This window comes from Danio rerio, chromosome 23 (genome assembly GCF_049306965.1).
Source record: "Danio rerio strain Tuebingen ecotype United States chromosome 23, GRCz12tu, whole genome shotgun sequence".
Classification (NCBI taxonomy): Eukaryota; Metazoa; Chordata; class Actinopteri; order Cypriniformes; family Danionidae; genus Danio; species Danio rerio.
The window spans coordinates 4,388,932-4,410,211 of NC_133198.1; the positions used below are offsets into that span (position 1 = coordinate 4,388,932).

Sequence of the window (21,280 nt, forward strand, 5' to 3'; positions counted from 1 at the left end):
ATTTACTCATCGGATCAAAAGCTTATCCAATTTGCATACATTTTTATAGGCATTTTCAAAATAAATGCTAATTTTATATGCAAAATTCCAAAATGCGCATTACAATAAGTGAATGTAAATGCTGTGCTGTCATTTAAATGCTGCTCTCTGCATCTGAATGTTTATTGTCAGTATATATAAAGTTTTTTTTACTCCTAATCGAAGAACAAAAAACCTTTCTATTCATTTATCACGTCGTTGAATCGTTACTGGCTGTAGTTCACCTAACATCCACTGGTGTCGCTAACAACAAGGGTTTCTGAATTCTGCATATCCACTTGTTAAGTGTGACGTCACGCGATGTGGCTTCCGGGTCCAAACGCTATATCAAACTGTATGGGGAGACTCATTAAATGGTAATAATAAACGTTTATAATACTTTCAAAAATCGTGATCGCAATACACAGGGTGGGCCATTTATATGGATACACCTTAATAAAATGAGAATGGTTGGTGATATTAACCTCCTGTTTGTGGCACATTAGTATTTGTGAGGGGGCAAACTTTTCAAGATGGGTGGTGGCCATTTTGAAGTCGGCCATCTTGGATTCAACTTTTGTTTTTTTCAATAGGAAGTGGGTCATGTGACACATTAAACCTGTTGGGAATTTCACAAGAAAAACAATGGTGTGCTTGATTTTAACATAACTTTATTCTTTCAGGAGTTATTTACAAGTTTCTGACCACTTATGCCAGAACAGGCCTCCAGTATCCGTAGTTTCAGGTGCTGAACATCTTGTATCTTCACACCATAGACAACAAAGATTGTCTGACCGTCTTAGACTTTTATCTTTGGGATCATCTGAAGTCAATTGTCTATGTTGTGAAGATACAAGATGTGCAGCACCTGAAACTACGGCCATCAAATAAGCAAAGCCTGTATGCATAGGTCTGCTACCTCTGCTTTCTGTGCTGTTTTGTCCAAACACTAAAAGTCTGTCACTTTGGTGTTCTCTTCAGGTGAAAAACGCAGATGATGGGAAGAGCGTTCATGAAGTCATGAAGAAGGTCTTGAAGCTGGTTCTGGATCATCTGAGGTTGATCGCTATGAATGAGGTTGAGGTGTAGCAGGTTAATCACAAACTATATTAACAGTAGTAAAAACGCACCACACACATCTGCTTTCTCAGCTGATTGAAAAGGGACATTAAATATCTCAGGTCTTGATTCAGATAAATGTTATGCACAACTTAATGTAGACTGAATTACAAGGCTTTGTTGGGGTCAAAAGTTGATTGTTTTGAAGGCAGAAATCACACCGTTAATGTATTATGTGCCATGGTGCTAATTCTTGAAAAGCATTGCAACTGAAACCTCATTTTTTTGTACCATCTTTGTACAGTTATTTGTAATAAAATAATTAGATACACTACTAGAAATGAAAAGCGTCTTCATTTTGCAGAGGCATACAAGAGTTGTAGGCTAACAGACGTTATAACCGTACAGGGGTGCGTTTCCTAAACAATAACGTGACTCGCGGCTGAATACTATCATAGAATGATGCATTGTTTAGGAAAAGAACGATGTAGTGACGAGTGTTTTCCAGAACAGTAGTTTCTCTGTTGTAGATCCATCGCTTTAACCATGTTAGTTATAACGTAAAACCCCCATAATGACGCTCTAAACAGGATGGAGTAACAACTTCTTTACAAAAGCTAAACTGAAGTCCACAAACAGAATCCTTGCGTAGTTCCCTGGATGTCCAGATGTTGTAGGGTATAATGCAGTCCCATGTTGACTGCATCATCCACAGACCGGTTTGCTCTATAGGCATACTGCAGGGTTTCCAGAAGGGGTCCAGTAATGTCCTTCAGATATGCTAGCATACCAGTCTTTCGAATGACTTCATGGCCACAGATGTTAAAGCAATAGGTCTGTCGTGATTGAGCCCTCTGATCTTTGGCTTCTTTGGGATTGGGATGATAGTGGAGCGCTTAAAGCCTAATCTTTTTTTCGGGGTTTTCACCTTTATTTTTGATAGGACCGTAGAGAGAATTGACAGGAAAGCATGGGAGCAGAGAGTAGGGAAGGAACGGCATAGGACCGTGAGGCGGAATCGAACCCGGGTCGCTGCGAGCACCAGAGTGCATGTGTCGACGCACTAACCATTACACCACTGGCGCCGACGAATCAAAGTGATTCTAACAGCTCCAGAGGTGTAGTTGCAAGCATAGAAGTTTGCGACACAATTTGCGATTATTCGTTGGAATGACGCATTTGGGAAACAACAAATCAACAAATCCAACGAGGGTTTTCAGAAACGCACCTCAGTTCACGGCTATTCAGTAAAGAGTTAGTTCACTCAAAAAGGACATTCTGCTATCATTTACTCCCCTGATTTTGTTATAAGACCTTCATTTACCTCTTAACACACATTATAGATATTTCAGATGAAATCTGAGAGCTCCCTCATCCTCCACAGATGACAAAAAAACATCAAAACAGTACATGCGTCTTCAGTGGTTCAACTGTAATCATCAAAGCTCCAAGAACACTAGTGTGTGCCAAAAAAAACCCCCTGTAACAATCACTTTGTTTGCCAATATTCCGCTGCCTCAGGCTTAGGGTTGAGTGTGTGTGTGTGTGGGGGAAGACGTAAATAAAACAAAATGTAATGTGTAAATTATTAAACAGTATATCCCTTCTACCAACAACCCGCACCCTGACCTGAGGCAGTGAGAAGACATTGGCGAACAAGAAGAACCAGTCATTGTTATAGATTTTATGGTGCACGGAATGTTCTTGGAGCTTGGAGAACTAAAAAATATTTTATCCGCCAGTATCTTCCACTTCAGATCAGGATGTGTGTTCACTATGGGCAACACAACATATTGTGTAACACTGGAGGTGAGGCAGCAGAAAGGAAGATATTAGTGTTACTGTTTTTTTGGTGCACACGTGTTTTTGTAGTTTTAAACGATTACAACCGAGCTACTGGTGACACATTTGGCCATGTTTTGGGTTCCTTTTCCGGACTTTGTTCATCTTGGGACTATTGCTGTCAATGGAGGAGCTCTTCGAAACATCTTTGAGGATTGAAAGGACATGAAGGAGAGTAATTAATGACAGAATGTGAGTTTTTTTGTGTGAACTAACACTTTAAAACATCACAGTTGGGAAAAAAACACAGTTTTACCAAATAAACTGGTCAAATAAATTGGTTTTCCTAGTGACCGTTAAAGGGTTAAGATTGGTTACGATTTTTTTTTAAGTGTTTAAATTGTCGGTCCCACTTTATATTAAGTGTCCTTAACTACTATGTACTTGCATCAAAAAAATAAATACAGTGTACTTACTGTGTTTATAATGTATTTGTGAACACTTGTGGTGCTTTTGAGTTGGGATAGAGGTTGGGTTATGAACAGGTTTGGTGGCATGGGTAGGTTTAAGGGTGGGTTAAGGTATAAGGGATGGTCAACAGTGTATTTACAATTTAATTACAAAAGTTAATTACAGATGTAATTACATACGGGTATTTAATCAAGCACAAGTACATTGTAGCAAACTATTACTTCCTATGTAAGTACATATTAGTTAAGGCCACTTAATATAAAGTGGGACCAAATTGTCTAATTAATGCAGGAAAACTGTAGGCACGATCATGTTGTAGATGAAACTGGTCAGTGAGTTATAAAGAGATGTAAATACATTTGTTGGTTTTGAGGTCAGAAATCAAAGGTATAAGCCTTCAGGACGTCCTTCCCATCCAACGACTCCACAGACGCCACAATACTCGAATAATCACAGGCAACGTTGGTGAATCCTCTGCAAAATTGTTTATTAAAAAAAAAAAGTCTTGTTAAATAAATACCTGTTAATACATAGGGTGCGTCTCAATCAGCTGCCTAGCTCCGGAGGTCATATGCCCTGTACTTGAATTCGGGCACTGGTAAGGGCAGCAATGAGTTTCTAATGGTCAATTTTCTAATGGTGGAGTAGCACATTTAAATCCAAATGCACTGCCTACTGAGTAGTAGGCCGTTTCGGACACAGCCCTGTATTTGCTTCCCGCATTCGGAGTGTTGGTCCTAATGTTGACATCAACCTGAGGGTTTCCATAGCAACTGCATATCAAAACCCTCTCTTTCCTTTACGCTAGAGCCATAGAGAGAGAATTGCGACCACTCCATGGTAACTTTTTCTTATTACAAAAATGGCAGCTCATGAAGCCTCTCACTACTTCACGGAAGTTAGCACTTAAAGCCAAGTTGCTGAGGTTTTGCACTTTTGTAAAGTACAAAGTTTAAAAGAATAATATTGTGTATATTTTATTGTTATCTAACATTCAAATTAACCATGAGTCACTTTTGGAACTATTTGAGTTTACATGAATCAAGTGACGATCAAACATTTTGGAATTCGGTTAATGCAAGTCTCTCTCATATGGCTCTACGTTAAGTTTGCTATGAGGGAAATATGCGCAAATGAAAGCCCCGCCTCCTACTCAATATTCAGTTTCAGTTGAAAGTACATCAACATTCTGAAATAAAAGTCTCAGCAGCTTCTTCCAGTTCATGCGGACTTTAAATATAAATAAATACGTTTCTTTTTTTAAGTCTCTAGTTTGTCATTATGTTTGATGATTTGGTTTTTGTGATTCATGTTTTGCGCTCCTTCGGTTAAGAGCAGATAGTGCGCTTGACATAGCTACCAACATTTGTCTCTGAAATTCCCAAGATGGAGGGGAAGTTTGGGGAGTGAAGTTTTGCAATCATCTGAGTAGCAAACATGAGTACCATGGTCTGAGTTTCGGTCGGCGGTGACGATCAGATACTATACCAAAGTTGATAACTATGACGTGGGGGGAGGGGTTTTGAGGGGTGGGGGTGATTGTACCAAAAAGATGAGGACCAGAGGTGGGGAGTGAAATTACAGGAGTTTTCGAGGAGAAATAACAAAACGGGAGGGTTGCAGGAGATGGGTGTGAACATTGTTTGTATGCACATCGACGCTCCCTGATTTTCACGGTGCATTGTGGGACTTTTCAGGAAGCCCACATTCAAGTGCACTTGACTACTGAACAAGGTAGGTGATTGAGACGCACACATTGTTTATGTGAAGGTGCCTTTCAAATATGAAGGATGATGCTGTACCTGGATCTGGTGTGGGATCCTCCGAGCAGGTGATACTGGCTCTCCAGGCTAAGGCCGTGTTCGGGGTCAGTTCTCCAGGTCAGTACTCTGAGAGACAGGTCTCGAGACGCTGTCACCACCCTAAAACTGTCCTGCAAAAAACAACACTTTTATACACTGATGTGAAAATGTTGTGGTTTTCTGTATCAGGACAAATAATAACACAACTATACGGTCCTTGGCAGGTCTTAAAGTTTGTAAGATAAAACTTAATTTGAACAACATCACATGACATCTCACACTGTGTCATTTGTTTATTGAACAAAAATAAAGACGAGAGGAAAGCTGTGGGTGACAAACGTATTACTCAGATCCTGTACGTCCACTTCAGTTATTTTTTATGAGGACTTTTTAAATCCTCTGGCTCAGCTTAAGGTATATATTTTGTTCATCTGAGGTTTTATTTTGGCAATTTTTTTTTTGGATAACTTTATAGGCTGTCCCAAATTTTTCACAGTATCTGTTTGCAGGAGAAAATTTAGTAAAAGAGAATGGTAAAATGTCTCACCACACAAAGAGCAGTGATTGGCTGTAAATGATCTTCAAAACTAGCTACGAGTTCCCCTTTAATGGTGTAGACCTTCAGATGGTTTCCGTCTGCGAGCAGAACAGTGCTGCTCCCTCTGGCCTGCAGAATGACGTCTGAACGATGGCTCAGATCAACCTGAAAAGATGCAACTTGCTGAGCTGAAATGGGAAAGCATGACATTATCAGAAAACAATGCACACTCCAGGCAAGTGATGATTGTAAACAATAAATAAGAAACATTAAAGGGACAGTTCAAACAATGATTTGAATTTCCTCACCATTTACTCTACTACAAAACAAGAAGATATTCTAAAGAAGAATGATAGGAAAAAAACGGCAATTGACATTCATAGTACAAATGCTAGTCGATGGCTGCTTTTCCAGCTTTCTTCAAAATATATTGTTCATTCATTCATTTTCTTGTCGGCTTAGTCCCTTTATTAATCCGGGGTCGCCACAGCGGAATGAACCGCCAATTTATCCAGCACATTTTTACGCAGCGGATGCCCTTCCAGCCGCAACCCATCTCTGGGAAACATCCACACACACGTTCTAATACACTACGGACAATTTAGCCTACCCAATTCACCTGTACCGCATGTGTTTGGACTGTGGGGGAAACCGGAGCACCCGGAGGAAACCCACGCGAATGCAGGGAGAACATGCAAACTCCACACAGAAACGGCAACTTAGCCGAGGATTGACCCAGCGACCTTCTTGCTGTGAGGCGACAGCGCTACCTACTGCGCCACTGCGTCGCAATTTTTTTTTTTTTTAGTGATTCATATATTCTATGTTCAAAAAAAAAAACTCATACAGGATTGAAACTAGTGGAGGGTGAGTGATTAATGGCAGAATTAACAGTTTTGGGTGAACTGTCAATTCAATTCATCTTTATTTCTAGAGCACTTTACAATTACAACGCAAATTGTAACTAAGCACATATGTTAAAGTTTGGCAACATTTTTAAGATGAAAAAAATGCTGTTTTACAGATGCTAGAAATGTGGCCTTTAAATGATAGGTTGTTATAAAAAATAAATAAAATAAAAAATCACCCCAAAATTTTTGACTGAAGATGAGGTCTGAACTGAAACTTCATGAACAGTAAGGGTGTCACGATCCTCCAAATCCTCGATTCGATTACATTTTCGATTCTAAAAGTCGATTCGATTTTCGACTATGAATAATTAATTAATTAGTGACCAATTAATTATTTGTAGCCTACCGTTTAAACTACCTGACCTGCATGGTCTTTGTTTTACCCATAAACAAATCATACAGTAAATGAATAAAGGCAAGATACACACATAATCACCACCTGTCAGTCACTTTTTCTGCGAGACTCGTGAATAGGCAGTGATCTGTGTCGTTATAATGGCGTCTGTAAAAAAGCCGCACAACCAACAGGAACCAGCCAACAGTATCTGAGGTGTTCGCTAAAATGACTGAGTACAAGTGAGTGAAAGATTGAAGCAGTCCTCTGACTGCCTGGACCTGCTGTCTCGAGCGTAAGGCTGTGAGTGCGTCTGTGTCTGTGTGGTCACGTGATGTGCATTTTCAGAGGTAGAGAGAAAGGAGGGCTGCTCAGAAATGCTACACGCCACTGTGGATGTCAAATCGTTGTCGTTCTAAAATGCCATTTAAAAACAAAGACAGTGTAAACAGGGCCTGAGTGTGTACTTTTCGTGAGCGGATTTGCAACAGGGGCGGGCGGAGGATCGCGATGCCGGTGTTGTCTATCGGACGAACCGTACGTAATACGTACATAGCAGAGCTTGCAAAACTGTGTTTTTTGTCGACAACACGAACGTTGTCAACATAACTCACTGGAAATCCAAAATGCTTACACACCGGCGACTTCATTGAAAGAGGAGAGGGTTTCTGTCGACGGGTCTCCTGCTTCTGCAGTTTAACAAGCACTTCAACAAGCCTGTTTCTTTCCCGCTTGGCAAGCCAAGCTGACGTGACATGGGGGCGTGGCAGCATTGACGATTCTATTTTTTGATTCGATAATCGAAATTGAGCATAAACTTCGTTCGATTTCGATTACAAATTGAAATCGTGACACCCCTAATGAACAGTATTCTAGATTTTTGCACAAGAGGTTTTTCAGTCCAATAAGCAAGACCTCACTTTTAACTGAATTTAGTAATACAGCTGGGAAAATAAGTATTGAACATGTCACCGCTTTTCTCAGAAAACATATTTCTAAAGGTGCTGATGACTTGAAATGTTCACCAGATGTTGAAAACAACCAAAGAAATCCATATATGAAAAGATGAAAACATATGTGATATATCAAAACAAATCTAACTACTTTACAAAAGTTATGGGCAATACCATGAAATGATGCTGGTAAAAAGTGATAAACACATGAAGAAAGGAAGGTGTAGAAAGGCAGTGAACGCCCAGACAGCAGCTGAAATCTCTCAGTAGTTCTTCAGCAACCCTCTGTTGTTCCTCAGTGTAAATCAGCTGACTTGAATCCAAAATAAAGATCAGATTTGACAGACGAGACCCACAAAACCATCTCAATTTTAACACTGTTTAGGTGTGTTTTTACTAGACTTCAACAGTGCATGTGACTTCATTATCCATATGAGAGGCATCTTTAAGCTGCCATCACCAAAAAAGCCTTTATATAAAGTATTAAATACAGTTCAGTAGTTCAGTACTTTCTCCTTGTGTCATTTCATTATTACACATAACCAGGGCCAGACGGAATCTGCGGACGTTTTCTGTTTGAACATTTACTAATGCATTATTAACGTTCAAGTCCATGCTTGTTAACATTAGGTAATGCACCATGAGTTAACATGAACTAACAATGAACTACAGTATTTTCATTAACTAACGTTAACTAACATGAACAAATACAGTAGTAGATGTATTGTTCATTGTTTGTTCATGTTAGTAAATGCATTAATTAACATTAACTAATGAACCTTATTGTAAAGTGTGACCAGAAATATTATTCCCAGAAAAAAAAAACCTGACGTGATCAATACTTATTTTCCCCACTGACTTTTTAGCCATTCAATTTTAAATATCAGCTATACAATCTGTTAGTTTTGTGAATTTGTACAAAATTATCAGGTTGAGAGGAGATATAGAGTTGTGTATCAACAGTGGAAACTAACTCCATTAATCGGCAAGCAGTAGCAAATATAATGTAAAACGTAAGGGGCTGAGAACTGAGCCTTGTGGTACCCCTTTAAGTAAACCTACAACATGACGATCGGTATATTTCAAAAACCCACCGTGAGGTTCCCTTTTGTATTTGGACTCCTTCATGGTCAAATCAAAGACGGAGAGTGTTTTGTTTCTGAAGAGGCCGTCAGAGTGAATGACCGCAAGCCGAGCAGCTTGAGACGGGAGAAACACTGCAGCACAGCAGCCGGTGACTGGCAGACTACAACACACACTGTCCTCATCAGGGTTACACACACTGTCACTATAGAAAACCTGCACAAACACACACACACACATCATCATAACACTTCATATAAAAAATCAAGTTCAACACCACCATCTAGTAGACGGTAAAGCAGTTGATTTATTGAAATATTGGTGATATATCGATATGGGCGACCAAATATTGCAGTAGAAAATATTGCAATATTATGCTTTATCGATATTTCCCCCACCCATATTTTTACATATCAACAGAAACTACACTCATTTGAGGATTCAGCAAAGGGTTACCAAAAGGTTTATGTTCCCTGCTGAAAAATCCAGCTTATACCAGACTAGGATGGTTGGCTGGTTTTAGCTGGTCAACCATCCTGGTTTTAGAGGGGTTTTGGCCACTTCCAGGCTGGTTTCCAGCCATTTCCAACCTGGTTTTAGCTGGACAGGCTGGGAGATGACCAGCTAAAACCAGCTTGACCAGCCTAGCCAAAACCAGCTATGTCCAGCTAAAACCAGGCTGGTCAAACTGGTTTTAGCTGGTCACTTTCCAGCTTTACCAGCTAAGACCAGGCTGGAAATGGCTGGAAACCAGCCTGCAAGTGGCCAAAACCCATCTAAAACCAGGCTGGTCGACCAGCTAAAACCAGATAAACCATCCTAGGCTGGCTTAAGCTGGACTTTTCAGCAGGCTTTACGTCTGTGTTTATATGGATTTCTGATTTGTCTCAATAATTCTTGCCTACCTTTGGGCTCAAGTCAAAATTCTCTTTGGAGGCAGCGAATATCCACTTTTTATCAGGCGCTGAGAGAAGGAGGTTTAGCATGAAGGAGTCACACACCACATGCCGAGAGACTTCAGACAGAGCAGGCAGCGACAGCACCAGCAGAGACCCCAAAATACTTCCCACCTGAAATCAAAGCTCTCTGTAATAAACACTGAGCCGCTGTACATTCACACATATGATTTATGGCCCACCATGAGGAAAGAGCTGTCGTCTTTGTTGCTGAACGCCAGCAGAGTGCTTCTGGAGAAGCCTGAGTTGAAGCAGGCCTGCTCCTCTCCGGTTGCACCCTTCCAGGTTTTGATGGTTCCTTTGCTGTCAGAAGTGATGATAACAGACTGCACCGTGTCCACTGTCATGTCCTGCAAGGGGTCTTGGACAGGGCTTGTCCATAAATTAACTCCCTGCATGTAAACAGAATGATAGTGTAGGTTAGGGGTGTCCACACTCGGTCCTGGAGGACCAGTGTCCTGGAGAGTTTAGCTCCAACCCTAATCAAACACACCTGAACAAGCTAATCAAGGTCTTACTAGGTATACTAGAAACTTCCAGGCAGGTGTGTTGAAGCAAGTTGGAGCTCAAGCTGGCAGGACTTTTTTAAAGTCGTTCCGGTTATTTTCCGGGTATTTACCGGTGTGAAAGGGGCTACTAAATGTGAAAATGCAGTGAAGCCCTATAAAGGAGTTTGCCTAACTGTAATGTATGTGCACCAGTGTCATCACAATTTACACACTTTAATGATGCAGATCATCAAACAAAAGTAAATATTAGTCAAAGGGAACACAAGTAAACGCATGATGAATTTTTTGAATGAAGATTTTCTATTATTAAAACAATATACAGAACTACACAGCCCTGTGTGAAAAAACGCGTTTGCTCCTAAACAGGGCCGGAGCAAGCTGAACTGCCGCTCTAGGCAGAGGACGATCACGCCGCCCTCAACCCCAATGTGAAAACGAAATTGACCGGTTATGAAAATGAAGTGAGGTGTCACGGACCTCTATTCTGCTGCCCTATGCGCGGATATAACTGAGGACGCGGGTGCTGATGGAGGTGTCGCGGACGCCGTCCACTCTATTCTGCTGCCCTATGCGCGGATATAACTGAGGACACACAGGTGCTGATGGAGGTGTCGCTGACGCCGCCCTTTCTATTTTGTCACCTATGCGCAAATATAACTGAGGACGTGGGTGGTGAGGGAGGTGTTGCGGACGGCGTCCTCTCTATTCTGCCACCCTATGCGGGGATATAACTGAGTGAGGACGCGCGGGTGTCTTGGACCTCTATACTGCAGCCCTATGCGTGGATATAACTGAGGACGCGGGTGGTGAGGGAGGTGTTGCGGACGGCGTCCTCTCTATTCTGCCGCCCTATGCGCGAATATAACTGAGGACGCGCGGGTGCTGATGGAGGTGTCGCTGACGCCGCCCTTTCTAATCTGTCATCTATGCGCGAATATAACTGAGGACGCGGGTGGTGAGGGAGGTGCCGCGGACATAACTGAGGACGCAGGTGGTAAGGGAGGTGTGGCGGACACTGCCCTCTCTATACTGCCGCCCTAGGCCCCTAAACCTAATAACATGTCTGGCCCACCCTTAGCAGCACCAACTGCAATCAAGCGTTTTCAATAACTTGCAATGAGACTGTTAAAGCGCTGTGGTGGCATTTTGTCCCACTCAGCTTTGCAGGACTGTTGTAATTCAGCCACGCTGGAGGGTTTTTGAGCATGAACCACCTTAAGCTCACAGCATCTCAATTAGATTCAGGTCAGGACTTTGTCTAGGCCACTCTAAAGGCTTAATTTTGTTTTTCTTCAGCTGTTCAGAAGTGGACTTTGTATCATTGTCCTGCTGCAGAACCCAAATCCACTTCAACTTGAGGTCATGGACATCCTCCTTCAGGATATTTTTGTACACACCGTTTCACACAGGACTATGCAGTTTTGCATTTTGTTTTCCCTCAATGACAAAAACCTTCACTTCAAAACTGCCTGATGTGTTTAATTGTGTTTTATTTTTGAATATTTCACTAGTTTGGGCTGCACAGTGGCTCAGTGGTTAGCACTGTTGCCTCACAGCAAGATCATCACTGGTTCGAGTCCCGGCTGGGTCAGTTGGCGTTTCTGTGTGGAGTTTGCATGTTCTCCCCGTGTTCGTGTGGGTTTCCTCCCAGTGCACCAGTTTCCCCCACAGTCTAAATACATGCAAAATAGGTGAATTAAATAAACTAAATTGACCATAGTGTATGAGTGTCTGTGTGAATGTATGGGCATTTCCCAATTCTGAGTTGCATCCGCTGTGTAAAACATATGCTGGATAAGTTGGCTGTTCATTCCGCTGTTGCGATTACTGATAAATAAAGGAACCAAGCCAAAGGAGAATGAATGAATGAATAATTTAATTAGTTTGATGATCTAAAACTAGTATTAAAGTATGACGAACATGCAAAAAATAAAAAATAAAACAAAAATAAATCAGTAACAAAAATCAAGGTAATTTAAAGGACAGCCTAAAGTCTGTCACTATGTTTTTCTTTCTGTTTTGGACTGAAATATGCCCTTTTTTAAGCATCATGCTAACAAGCATATGCATCTACCTCATGAAAAAGAAAGCACCTGTCATACCTTCTGAATGTCCCATGCTTTGATTGTGCCATCTGTTGATGCACTGCAAACAACTGGTGTGCAGGTCCACACATCTGAGCAACCATCATTTCCAGCCAGGTATGCAAAACCAACAACTCTGCCTGTAGAATTCAAGTATGACATAGACACAATAATGTGTGCTGTAAAATAGGGATGCACCGATAAGGAATTTTTCACCAATATCTTTTTAAATTTGGAGGCCAATCTATTAGCCGATCAAACATTTCTCTGCATGATTGCAAAAACAAAAGGGAAATAACTGTTTTCAATAGAGTGCACAACTGATTTTATTTTATTTTAAACCTTTTACTTCAATACTGATCTCTGAACTTTATTTATTAAGTATTCTTTTCTATGGCCCATTTTCTTTTTCCTATAAATAAAATCTACTGCCATATGTATATATATATATATATATATATATATATATATATATATCAAATCAAATCAAATCATCTGTGCGCGCGACACTAAAGGCCTCGTCAGTGAGTGAGGATAGCCTGTCTCACCGTGCGCGTGATCCTCTCATTCGTTATTAACCTGCTTTTTTTTGCTCACGTGAAAAGAAAAGCTGTATTTGTCAGTCGTGCTGCTTCTCGATTCTAATATCACATTTGTACGCATATAGACAAACGGTCATAACCTAACAGCACTAGCCAAAGTAGCTAGTGGGAGTGGCTGTCTAACCTGCCACAACCGAAATCTACATTTGGCGGGTGTTAATGTAAAGCTCTGTATATATATATATATATATATATATATATATATATATATATATATATATATATATATATGTGTGTGTGTGTGTGTATATGTATATATATACAGAGCTTTACATTAACACCCGCCAAATGTGTATGTGTATATGTATATATATATATATATATATATATATATATATATATATATATATATATATATATATATATATGTGTGTGTGTGTGGTATATATATACACAGAGCTTTACATTAATACCCGCCAAATGTGTATATGTATATATATATATATATATATATATATATATATATATATATATATATATATATGTGTGTGTGTGGTATATATATATACACAGAGCTTTACATTAACACCCGCCAAATGTGTGTGTGTGTGTGTGTATGTGTGTGTGTGTGTATATATATATATATATATATATATATATATATATATATATATATATATATATATATATATATATATATATATATATACATATATATATACTAAAGTCAACATACCAATAAAATAATTAAAAAATGTGTTGGAAAGCATTCACATGGAGTGGTTTAAAGTGCAAAAAATACAAAGTTTACTGAAAATATCAGTAAATTATCTGTAAATATCAGTCAACTATCTGTATATTTTGCTCTATATATTAGTTATCAGTCTAATAACAATAATATCAAATATATATTTTATTAGCCAATATCGATAAGGCTGCTGATATGTTGTGTACTCCTCCTTTAAATCAACTTCAGCAGAGACTCAGTGCAGCTCTTGATATGGTTTGTAATGGCATTACAGCTGAGCTCCTGGAGATGTAATAAGATCACTTGCCTTTGTGTCCTCGAAGGCTTTTGCAGGTGTAGTCTGCAGTTGACCTGCCCGTTTTCATTTTGTTCTCCAGGTGAGAGCGCCGCTGGAAATAACCTTTCCATGAGGGCATCCCAGTGTCTGAGAGCAGCTGAGAAACGTTGCAGAAACTCCATCTCTGCAGGCACATTCTCCTACACATGATGGACGAGATTCAAGCGTCTTATCAGAGACAAATTGACAAGGTGTAAGCTACAAGACTCATTCCACAACTGCAGGAGCATTTAAAAAGTTTCAGATTAATCCGATATTAATGTAAAATCATGCAAAATGTGATAAGAGAACATTTGTGTGTGTTACTATTTCCTTTAAAGCCACTAACAGAGTTGGCTTTTTCCATTATTTTGTGCTTTAGCTTAGGCTCAAACCAGACACCACACTGATGTCGAAAACACAATTTTACATTCATCATGTCATTGTTTAAAAAAATTATTGAGACATTTACTGAAACATCACATTATAATTAATCTACAATCGGTGTATCAGAAACATTTCCCACAAAATAATGAAAAAAATAAAGACACTAGGCATCAATGCCTTCCAGATTTTCCTGCCAGAGGAAGTGACATCACTTGGAGCAAGTCACATGCTTTTTTTTTTTTTTTTTAATCAGCGATTTTCAGATTGTTCTGCTTTTTTATAACCAACGTAACAGAGTTGACTAGAACATAGAGACATAAAATGATTCGTTTTTACTCCTGAAATTACAAATAATACAGAAAATAGATGTTTCATGCAATTGTTTATATATATTTGTAGAGCAAACACATAAAAAAAGATAATTGAAGTGAAATGTATGATTTAGGAGGTGGAACCAGTCAAAAATAACTATGATGGGAGTCCCACGCGCGAACGCAGGGAGAACATGCAAACTCCACACAGAAACGCCATCTGACTTAGACAAGGTTCGAACCAGCGACCTTCTTGCTGTGAAGCGACAGCACTACCTACTGCCAGGTCGCCAGGTAATTCAATATTATTAAATTATAGCAATATCAGCCCTTCAGCAAAATGAGATAAAAGATTTACAGTCATTTTAAGGTCATTTTACAAAGTTTAACGAAATAATCTTTAATGACTTACCTCCACAACCACGGGGTCTCTGCCGCATAGTGCCATTCCTAAACAACAGGTTTAAATTTACATGCAAATAACACACTTTAACAACATGACATGCTGCTATTTTATTCCTCACATTTTTTTCTGAGAACCGTGACTTTGGCCCAATCCCGATGCTATTTTTGTACCCCTACTCCTTCCCCATGGCCCTTGAAACAGAGTGTGAAGGAGAAGGGTTTCAAATTTTACCCCTAAAAAATAGGACAGCACTACAGCACCAGCACACGTCATCAGATGTCATCGTGAGCTCTTGCTTCATATGAGATTGACGATCCCGACTGCTGTAGTTATTTTAGATGGCTGCATTATTTTTTTGGTACTTTTCTTCAGGAAATCAGGAATTCTTTGTCCTAACAAAGAATGTGGCAATAAGATCATAGCTGTACTGTGCACTTACACCCTGGGGTCCGTTCTTCGTAGTTCGCTTAAATGATCTAAGATTATTTGGCAGATCCTGGATCTTTTAATCTTGATAACTGATCTCTCGCTAATTTGGTTCTTCAAGCGAGTTCGCGAATTAGATAAGAATGTCTGGATGAACTGATCAGAGATCGCTGCGTGTGTTGTGAAGGACAGATCTATCGAGCCTCGAAATCATGATCAGCAATGCAATGATTGGCTGACGGCACAGCAGCGTAATGACATCTTCTGATTAATATTCAATTATCCATGTGAGCAAAATTACATCAAATTAGCAGTAAACGGCTTGTTAAATATGACACACAAGAACTTTCCACATTTGTTGTCAGCTGCAGGCTTTACACTTTCATTTGTCAAGACAAGAGTATTCATCATGTATTTCAATGCAAATCAATGTATTTAGTTCTACATTTAGAAAATATTTTCTTTATTATAGTCGCCGTTTTTTAATCGGTGTAAAGAATAACTGATTGTTTACAAAAGCATTTTTATATTGGTAAAGGCGTCTGCAACTTTTGTGAAGCATCAAATCACCGGCATATTAACTATCAAACATGTTTATGACTGCTGAAATGTATTATTGCTTTAAAAAAAAGTCACATATTGTGCATTTCTATTATACACAATTTATACTAAAGCGATCTAAATAGTTCATACTAATAAGTTTTCTCTTTGCACTACCAGGTGGCAGTCTTTGTACTTTCATTTCGAGGGTGCAGATTGCATACGTTTTATTAATATGTATAACTTTATTTATTTTATTAATGACTATAACTTTATATATATAGTTAAAAAATATTTACTCTTTTCCCAAGTGTATAACTACTACTGTAAGAAAATATCAGAATTCAGAACATACTTTCTGTATTATCTTTGCTTGAACTGAGCCGATCTAATCCTGTTTATATGAATTGAACCTGCTCCCGATCAGGTTTGACCTAGCAGAACTGTTGCCATGACAACAACTCTCGGATCAGCTTTGAAGAACGAAACGATCCTGGATCATGTCAAATCGTCAATATCCAAATCCAGCTAACTGAGTAATCCACGTACGAAGTACGGACCCCTGGTCATTTATTAATGTAAACACAAGAAAACCACATTACCGTTATAGCAGACACTGTAAAAAGCTCATTCCCAGCCACTAGACCAGGGGTGGCCAACCCTGTTCCTGGAGAGCCACCTTCCTGCAGATTTCAGTTGCTACCCATATCAAACACACCTGAACCAATTAATTAGGACCTGAACACCACGTGATAATTACAGGCAGGTGTGTTTGATACGGGTTGCAACTGAAATCTGCAGGAAGGTGGCTCTCCAGGAACAGGGTTGGCCACCCCTGCACTAGTCTTTTCTGACAGGGTATTTAAGTTAGTGGTGGGCAAAGCGAGGCTTCGTGAAACACTGAAACAGTCGAAGCAAATGTGTCGAAGCTTCGAAACCCCCATCTACAGTGACACCTAGTGGTCATTTTTTATGTATTGCACTGAAACAGCTTCAGCAAAGAACAGTTGAGCAAATTGAGGTATTAAACCCCACGTTGTATGCTTGAACCTTTAAGTAATATAGTGGAGTGGTTAGGGTATTTGACTACTATGTGGGGATAGTGGGTTTGAATCTAGGCTGATGCTGTTGTTTTGAAATGCTTTAATACCAGTTGGTAATGCTTTGCTCTTGTATAGTTTTGTTTCAACATTGGTCTGATATCCGAATAAACAATTTGTGAATAAATGTGTCTTGTTTTGGTCTTAAAACAGGGTTGTTGGTAGATCAGAAACTGTGGCCTGAAGTTATCAAGAATTATTTTATATTATTCATTCAATTTCCCATTTATTGTATTTTATTAATGTCTACCCAAACCCTAAACCCAACTATCACAGTACTGTAAAATTATTAATTATAGTTTTACAGGGTTACAAAAATGATGCTATACTGATGGCGTAACTGCAGCTGTATCCTATTTAGGCTACACAAAAAAGAAACATGATTAAATTACATGAAACCATGATTTCAGAGTATTTGTACAAGTTGGGATTCGAACCCGAAACCTCAACCAAAGCACAATATCAGAGTGCACACACACAGTCCACTATGCCATATGAAACAGAATTTTACTTGACCTTGGCGGCCAAATGAAGATTTGCCAGGTCTCGAAACGCTTTTAAGCTGATCGGTGCTTTGAATCACTTTAGTCACGTGACCTGGGGCCTCATGTACGAAGACTTGCGTGGAAATCTTACTAAAACATTGCGTACGCACAAAGCTGTAAATGTGCGTACGCAGAAAAAAAATCAGATGTATGAAACACTGTGTACGCCGAATCTCACGCATATTCTTTTGTACATCCGAATGAACGTGAAACTGAGCGCAACATGCACGAGCGCAAAACCCCTCCCAGCCTCCTCCCCTGTATGAATATGCAAATGACTATGCTAATGGAAAAACCCAACGAAAAAACAATGGCAAAATCAAGCAAAAAGATAGAAATAGAGAGTTTAGCTGATGCGGTTAACACAGTTGGGTCTGAACATCGCACTGAGTGCATTAAAAAAAGAAATAGTGTGGTTTATATCTGTAAAATGTTGCAGTGCCCTTAACAGTCTCAGTGGCGCAGCTCGTAAGACGCATGTGATCATGTATTGACACGTTCGAGCATGAACTCGGCTCGAATCCAGCGTCTGATGAATTCTTTCTTCTTTTTTTCCCCCGCTACATATCAGATTTTGCCAACTATTTATCACGAGAAAGACAAGTAGGAATCATTAATAAGTTTGTGCATCATATTTTATTTGCACATTTATTGAATGGAAATGTTTCTGATTCACGCATGCAAATCTTCAGATAGTGTCTTTATAGCAATGTGTGTGCAGTAGATCGCTCCGATTATAATGGGAAAACAGGCGACTGCTGCAAATTGTGCTTTAATGTTTGGCTGGTCAACTGTATGGTATGGAAACCTTATATACCTGCTAGATGAACCCGTCTCATACAGCTGCCATTGCAAGGCTCAGACACTTTGTAGAGAGGGATTTAACACAACTGCCTTTAGGAGTCGCCAATGGAAATACAACAGACACACACAAAAAATGTGCGTACGCCTGCCAGAAAGCTGCCGTGAAGCTGCGCACATTCCCACGTTCAGTTCATTGTTAGTAAATCCAAACGTGAGCGATTCTGAGCGTGAAACCTGGCGTACGCAAAGTTTTTGTGTGTACGCAGCGTTGATACATGAGGCCCCAGGTGTTTCGAAACACTTTAGTCACGTGACTTCGGATCATGCTTCGGTGTAGTGTTTCGAAACACTTGTGCTTCGTGATCTCGACACTGTGTCGAAACGTCAGTTTCATGTCAGCCATCACTAATTTGAGTGTCATCGAGTGACAGAATGCTGTGGGACTGCTGTACAGTAGTTATTATTATGAATTATAGACAGCGAATGACGGTATACATCTAGATAGATGGTATAGATATAAATAGCATGATGGTAAAACAAAAACGCGGTTATAAATGTATTAAAACATGTGCTTGTTTGTTGTAAAAATTTGTAATAATGCTGGTGAGCATATTTTGTGGATCTCTTTACTTCCGGATGCATCTTATACTGCCGTTGTGGCTGGTGTATTCTGGGGAATATTCGTACCCCTTGGTTTCGAGTGTGGTCCTGAAAAATCTCCCTTTTGAGGGGTATTCAGCCTTATGCCTTTAAGCTAAAGAGAATTGGGACACCTCTACCCCTTCACGTGAACGCGCAAAAGAGGGGTAAATATAAGGGCTAAGGGGTAGAATTGGGATTGGGCCTTTGTTTAATTAATTTATTGACCTTACATCTTATATTAATTTTGAGTTTATATTTTGAATTCTGAGTTTGTGATTCTTTTGGGACTTTTTTTAAATCTCAGAATTCAGAATTTATTTCTCACAGTTCTCAGTTTGTATCTCACAATTCTAACTTGCTCAAAACTGCAAGATATTCAGTGTTTATTGAGGTAAAGTTGGTTTTATGTTCGTACATTTGCTCATTTGACAACTTGTGACACGCTCCCTAAATTGTTTACCATGCTACTTTGATTATTTGGTCCAAAAGTATGCATGTATGACTTCAAAACAACATTAGCACTATTTAATTGACTGAGTTTCCAGCCATTTCCAGCCTGGTCTTAGCTGGTCAGGCTGAAAATGACCAGCAAAATCCAGCTAAAACCAGCTTGACCAGCCTGGTTTAAGCTGGACATAACTGGTTTTGGTTGGGCTCCCAGCCTGGCTAGGCTGGTCAAGCTGATTTTAGCTGGTCATCTCCCAGCCTGACCAGCTAAGACCAGGAAACCAGCCTGGAAATGGCCAAAACCCCCTCTAAAACCAGCCTAGGTTGGTTAAAGCTGTTTTTTCAGTACGGAACAATGTTTTTATTTAATAGTATTTGGATGCTAATATGATCCTCCCATTTAGAATTTGCAAAATAAATAAAAATAAATAAATACTTTTCTAAGGACATAGTCAAAAGTAAAAGTCAGAATGTGCAAATATAAAACCAACTTTAACCCAATCTTTTCATTTCACAGTGGAAGCACTGACCTGAAATGTAGTATATTGCGATTATTATTTATTTATTTATAATTCTATGATTATTCCTAAAATCTGTTTTAAGTATACTCTGGCCTACAGACAGACTATTAGGTATTCTATTTGATGTGCACTAAAAACCATCGGTTTCAACAGTTTAATTCAATACTTTTGTGTCCAGTTTTGTTGACACGGTTGTCACATGATATCTGTTACTTTTCTCAGCGCTTCTTTAGAACGGACGAATCAAAGCCGTTTATGATCACAAGCATACCTGTTTCCGCATTCCGATTTACACTTTAATCAGTGCTGGTCACAAGTGGTCCCGTTTCTCAGAAAAAAACAACTACTTAAATCGTAAGAATGACTATAAAGTCTTCCGTCGCATCAGATGTTCTGCATTTATTCTAGAGTCATCATGCGGAGTTGCTTAACGTTACCTTACAAACGACAGACGCAGTCAGTAAATCTTCATCCTGAAGAAGGGCGAAAACACTGATCAGACAGTCCAGAGGCAAACTCTGACAAACCTCCATCTCCATCTGCAGTTACCACTGTACCAACCACCGCCTCTTTTCTGCTACTTTCAGTTTCGTGGTGACGTCAGGATGACGTTTTGTACGGTGTGGGTGTAACCTCAGGGACGTTACATACATTGACAAAAACAAACAGACAAACAAAACAATATGTTGGCGCTGGGCCGAGAAATGTCATATTTATGTGAGTATCTGCAGCTGTGCCTTATCAAGACTTCATTCATTTTTATTTTTTCGGCGTAGTCCCTTTATTAATCCGGGGTCACCACAGCGGAATGAACCGCTAACTTATAAGAAAAAAAATAACAAAGAAGAAAGAAAAATAATAATAAATTCAAAACACACACACACACACACACCTATATATATATATATATATATATATATATATATATATATATATATATATATATATAAATCATACTAAAAGTTTACATTTGCTAAATGCCAGGACAGTGAGAAATAGTTTTTTTTTAGCAAATTTTTAATTAATTTCTAGATGGTCAAAATTT

The 21,280-nt window shown here is 39.3% G+C and overlaps 3 protein-coding genes across 20 annotated transcripts in view; 2 read left to right on the forward strand and 1 right to left on the reverse strand.

The window, feature by feature from the left end:
• Positions 1 to 1,409, forward strand: part of ptpdc1b (protein tyrosine phosphatase domain containing 1b) — a 17,309-nt gene extending 15,900 nt beyond the window's left edge. For all 13 annotated transcript variants that reach the window (XM_694462.10, XM_017353746.4, XM_073939728.1 and 10 more), the window contains one exon: positions 1,000 to 1,409. In XM_694462.10, coding sequence (XP_699554.4) covers positions 1,000 to 1,107 — 108 coding nt within the window. In that variant the 3' untranslated portion in view covers positions 1,108 to 1,409. The remainder of the gene's footprint in view (positions 1 to 999) is intronic.
• Positions 1 to 21,280, forward strand: part of zgc:113278 — an 852,580-nt gene that overhangs the window by 163,362 nt on the left and 667,938 nt on the right. The gene's annotated exons all lie outside the window — the stretch shown is intronic.
• On the reverse strand, positions 673 to 20,829 carry si:ch73-142c19.1. Of its 5 annotated transcripts, none has more exons than XR_012398209.1 (11): positions 20,673 to 20,793; positions 15,217 to 15,254; positions 14,094 to 14,267; positions 12,519 to 12,636; positions 10,090 to 10,299; positions 9,857 to 10,021; positions 8,963 to 9,167; positions 5,680 to 5,858; positions 5,133 to 5,258; positions 3,688 to 3,804; positions 673 to 1,084 (listed from the first exon to the last, which is right to left on the reverse strand). XR_012398209.1 is itself a non-coding variant. In XM_073937918.1 (11 exons), exons 1-10 carry the CDS (start codon positions 20,772 to 20,774, stop codon positions 3,705 to 3,707), a joined length of 1,422 nt encoding a protein of 473 aa, XP_073794019.1. In that variant the 5' UTR covers positions 20,775 to 20,793; the 3' UTR covers positions 673 to 1,084; positions 3,688 to 3,704. The 5 variants fall into 5 exon arrangements, 3 of the variants coding, with proteins under 3 accessions (XP_073794019.1, XP_068072749.1, NP_001116100.2); XM_073937918.1 differs by having other exon boundaries at positions 5,133 to 5,263; XR_011008366.2 differs by lacking the exon at positions 673 to 1,084 and having other exon boundaries at positions 1,415 to 3,804.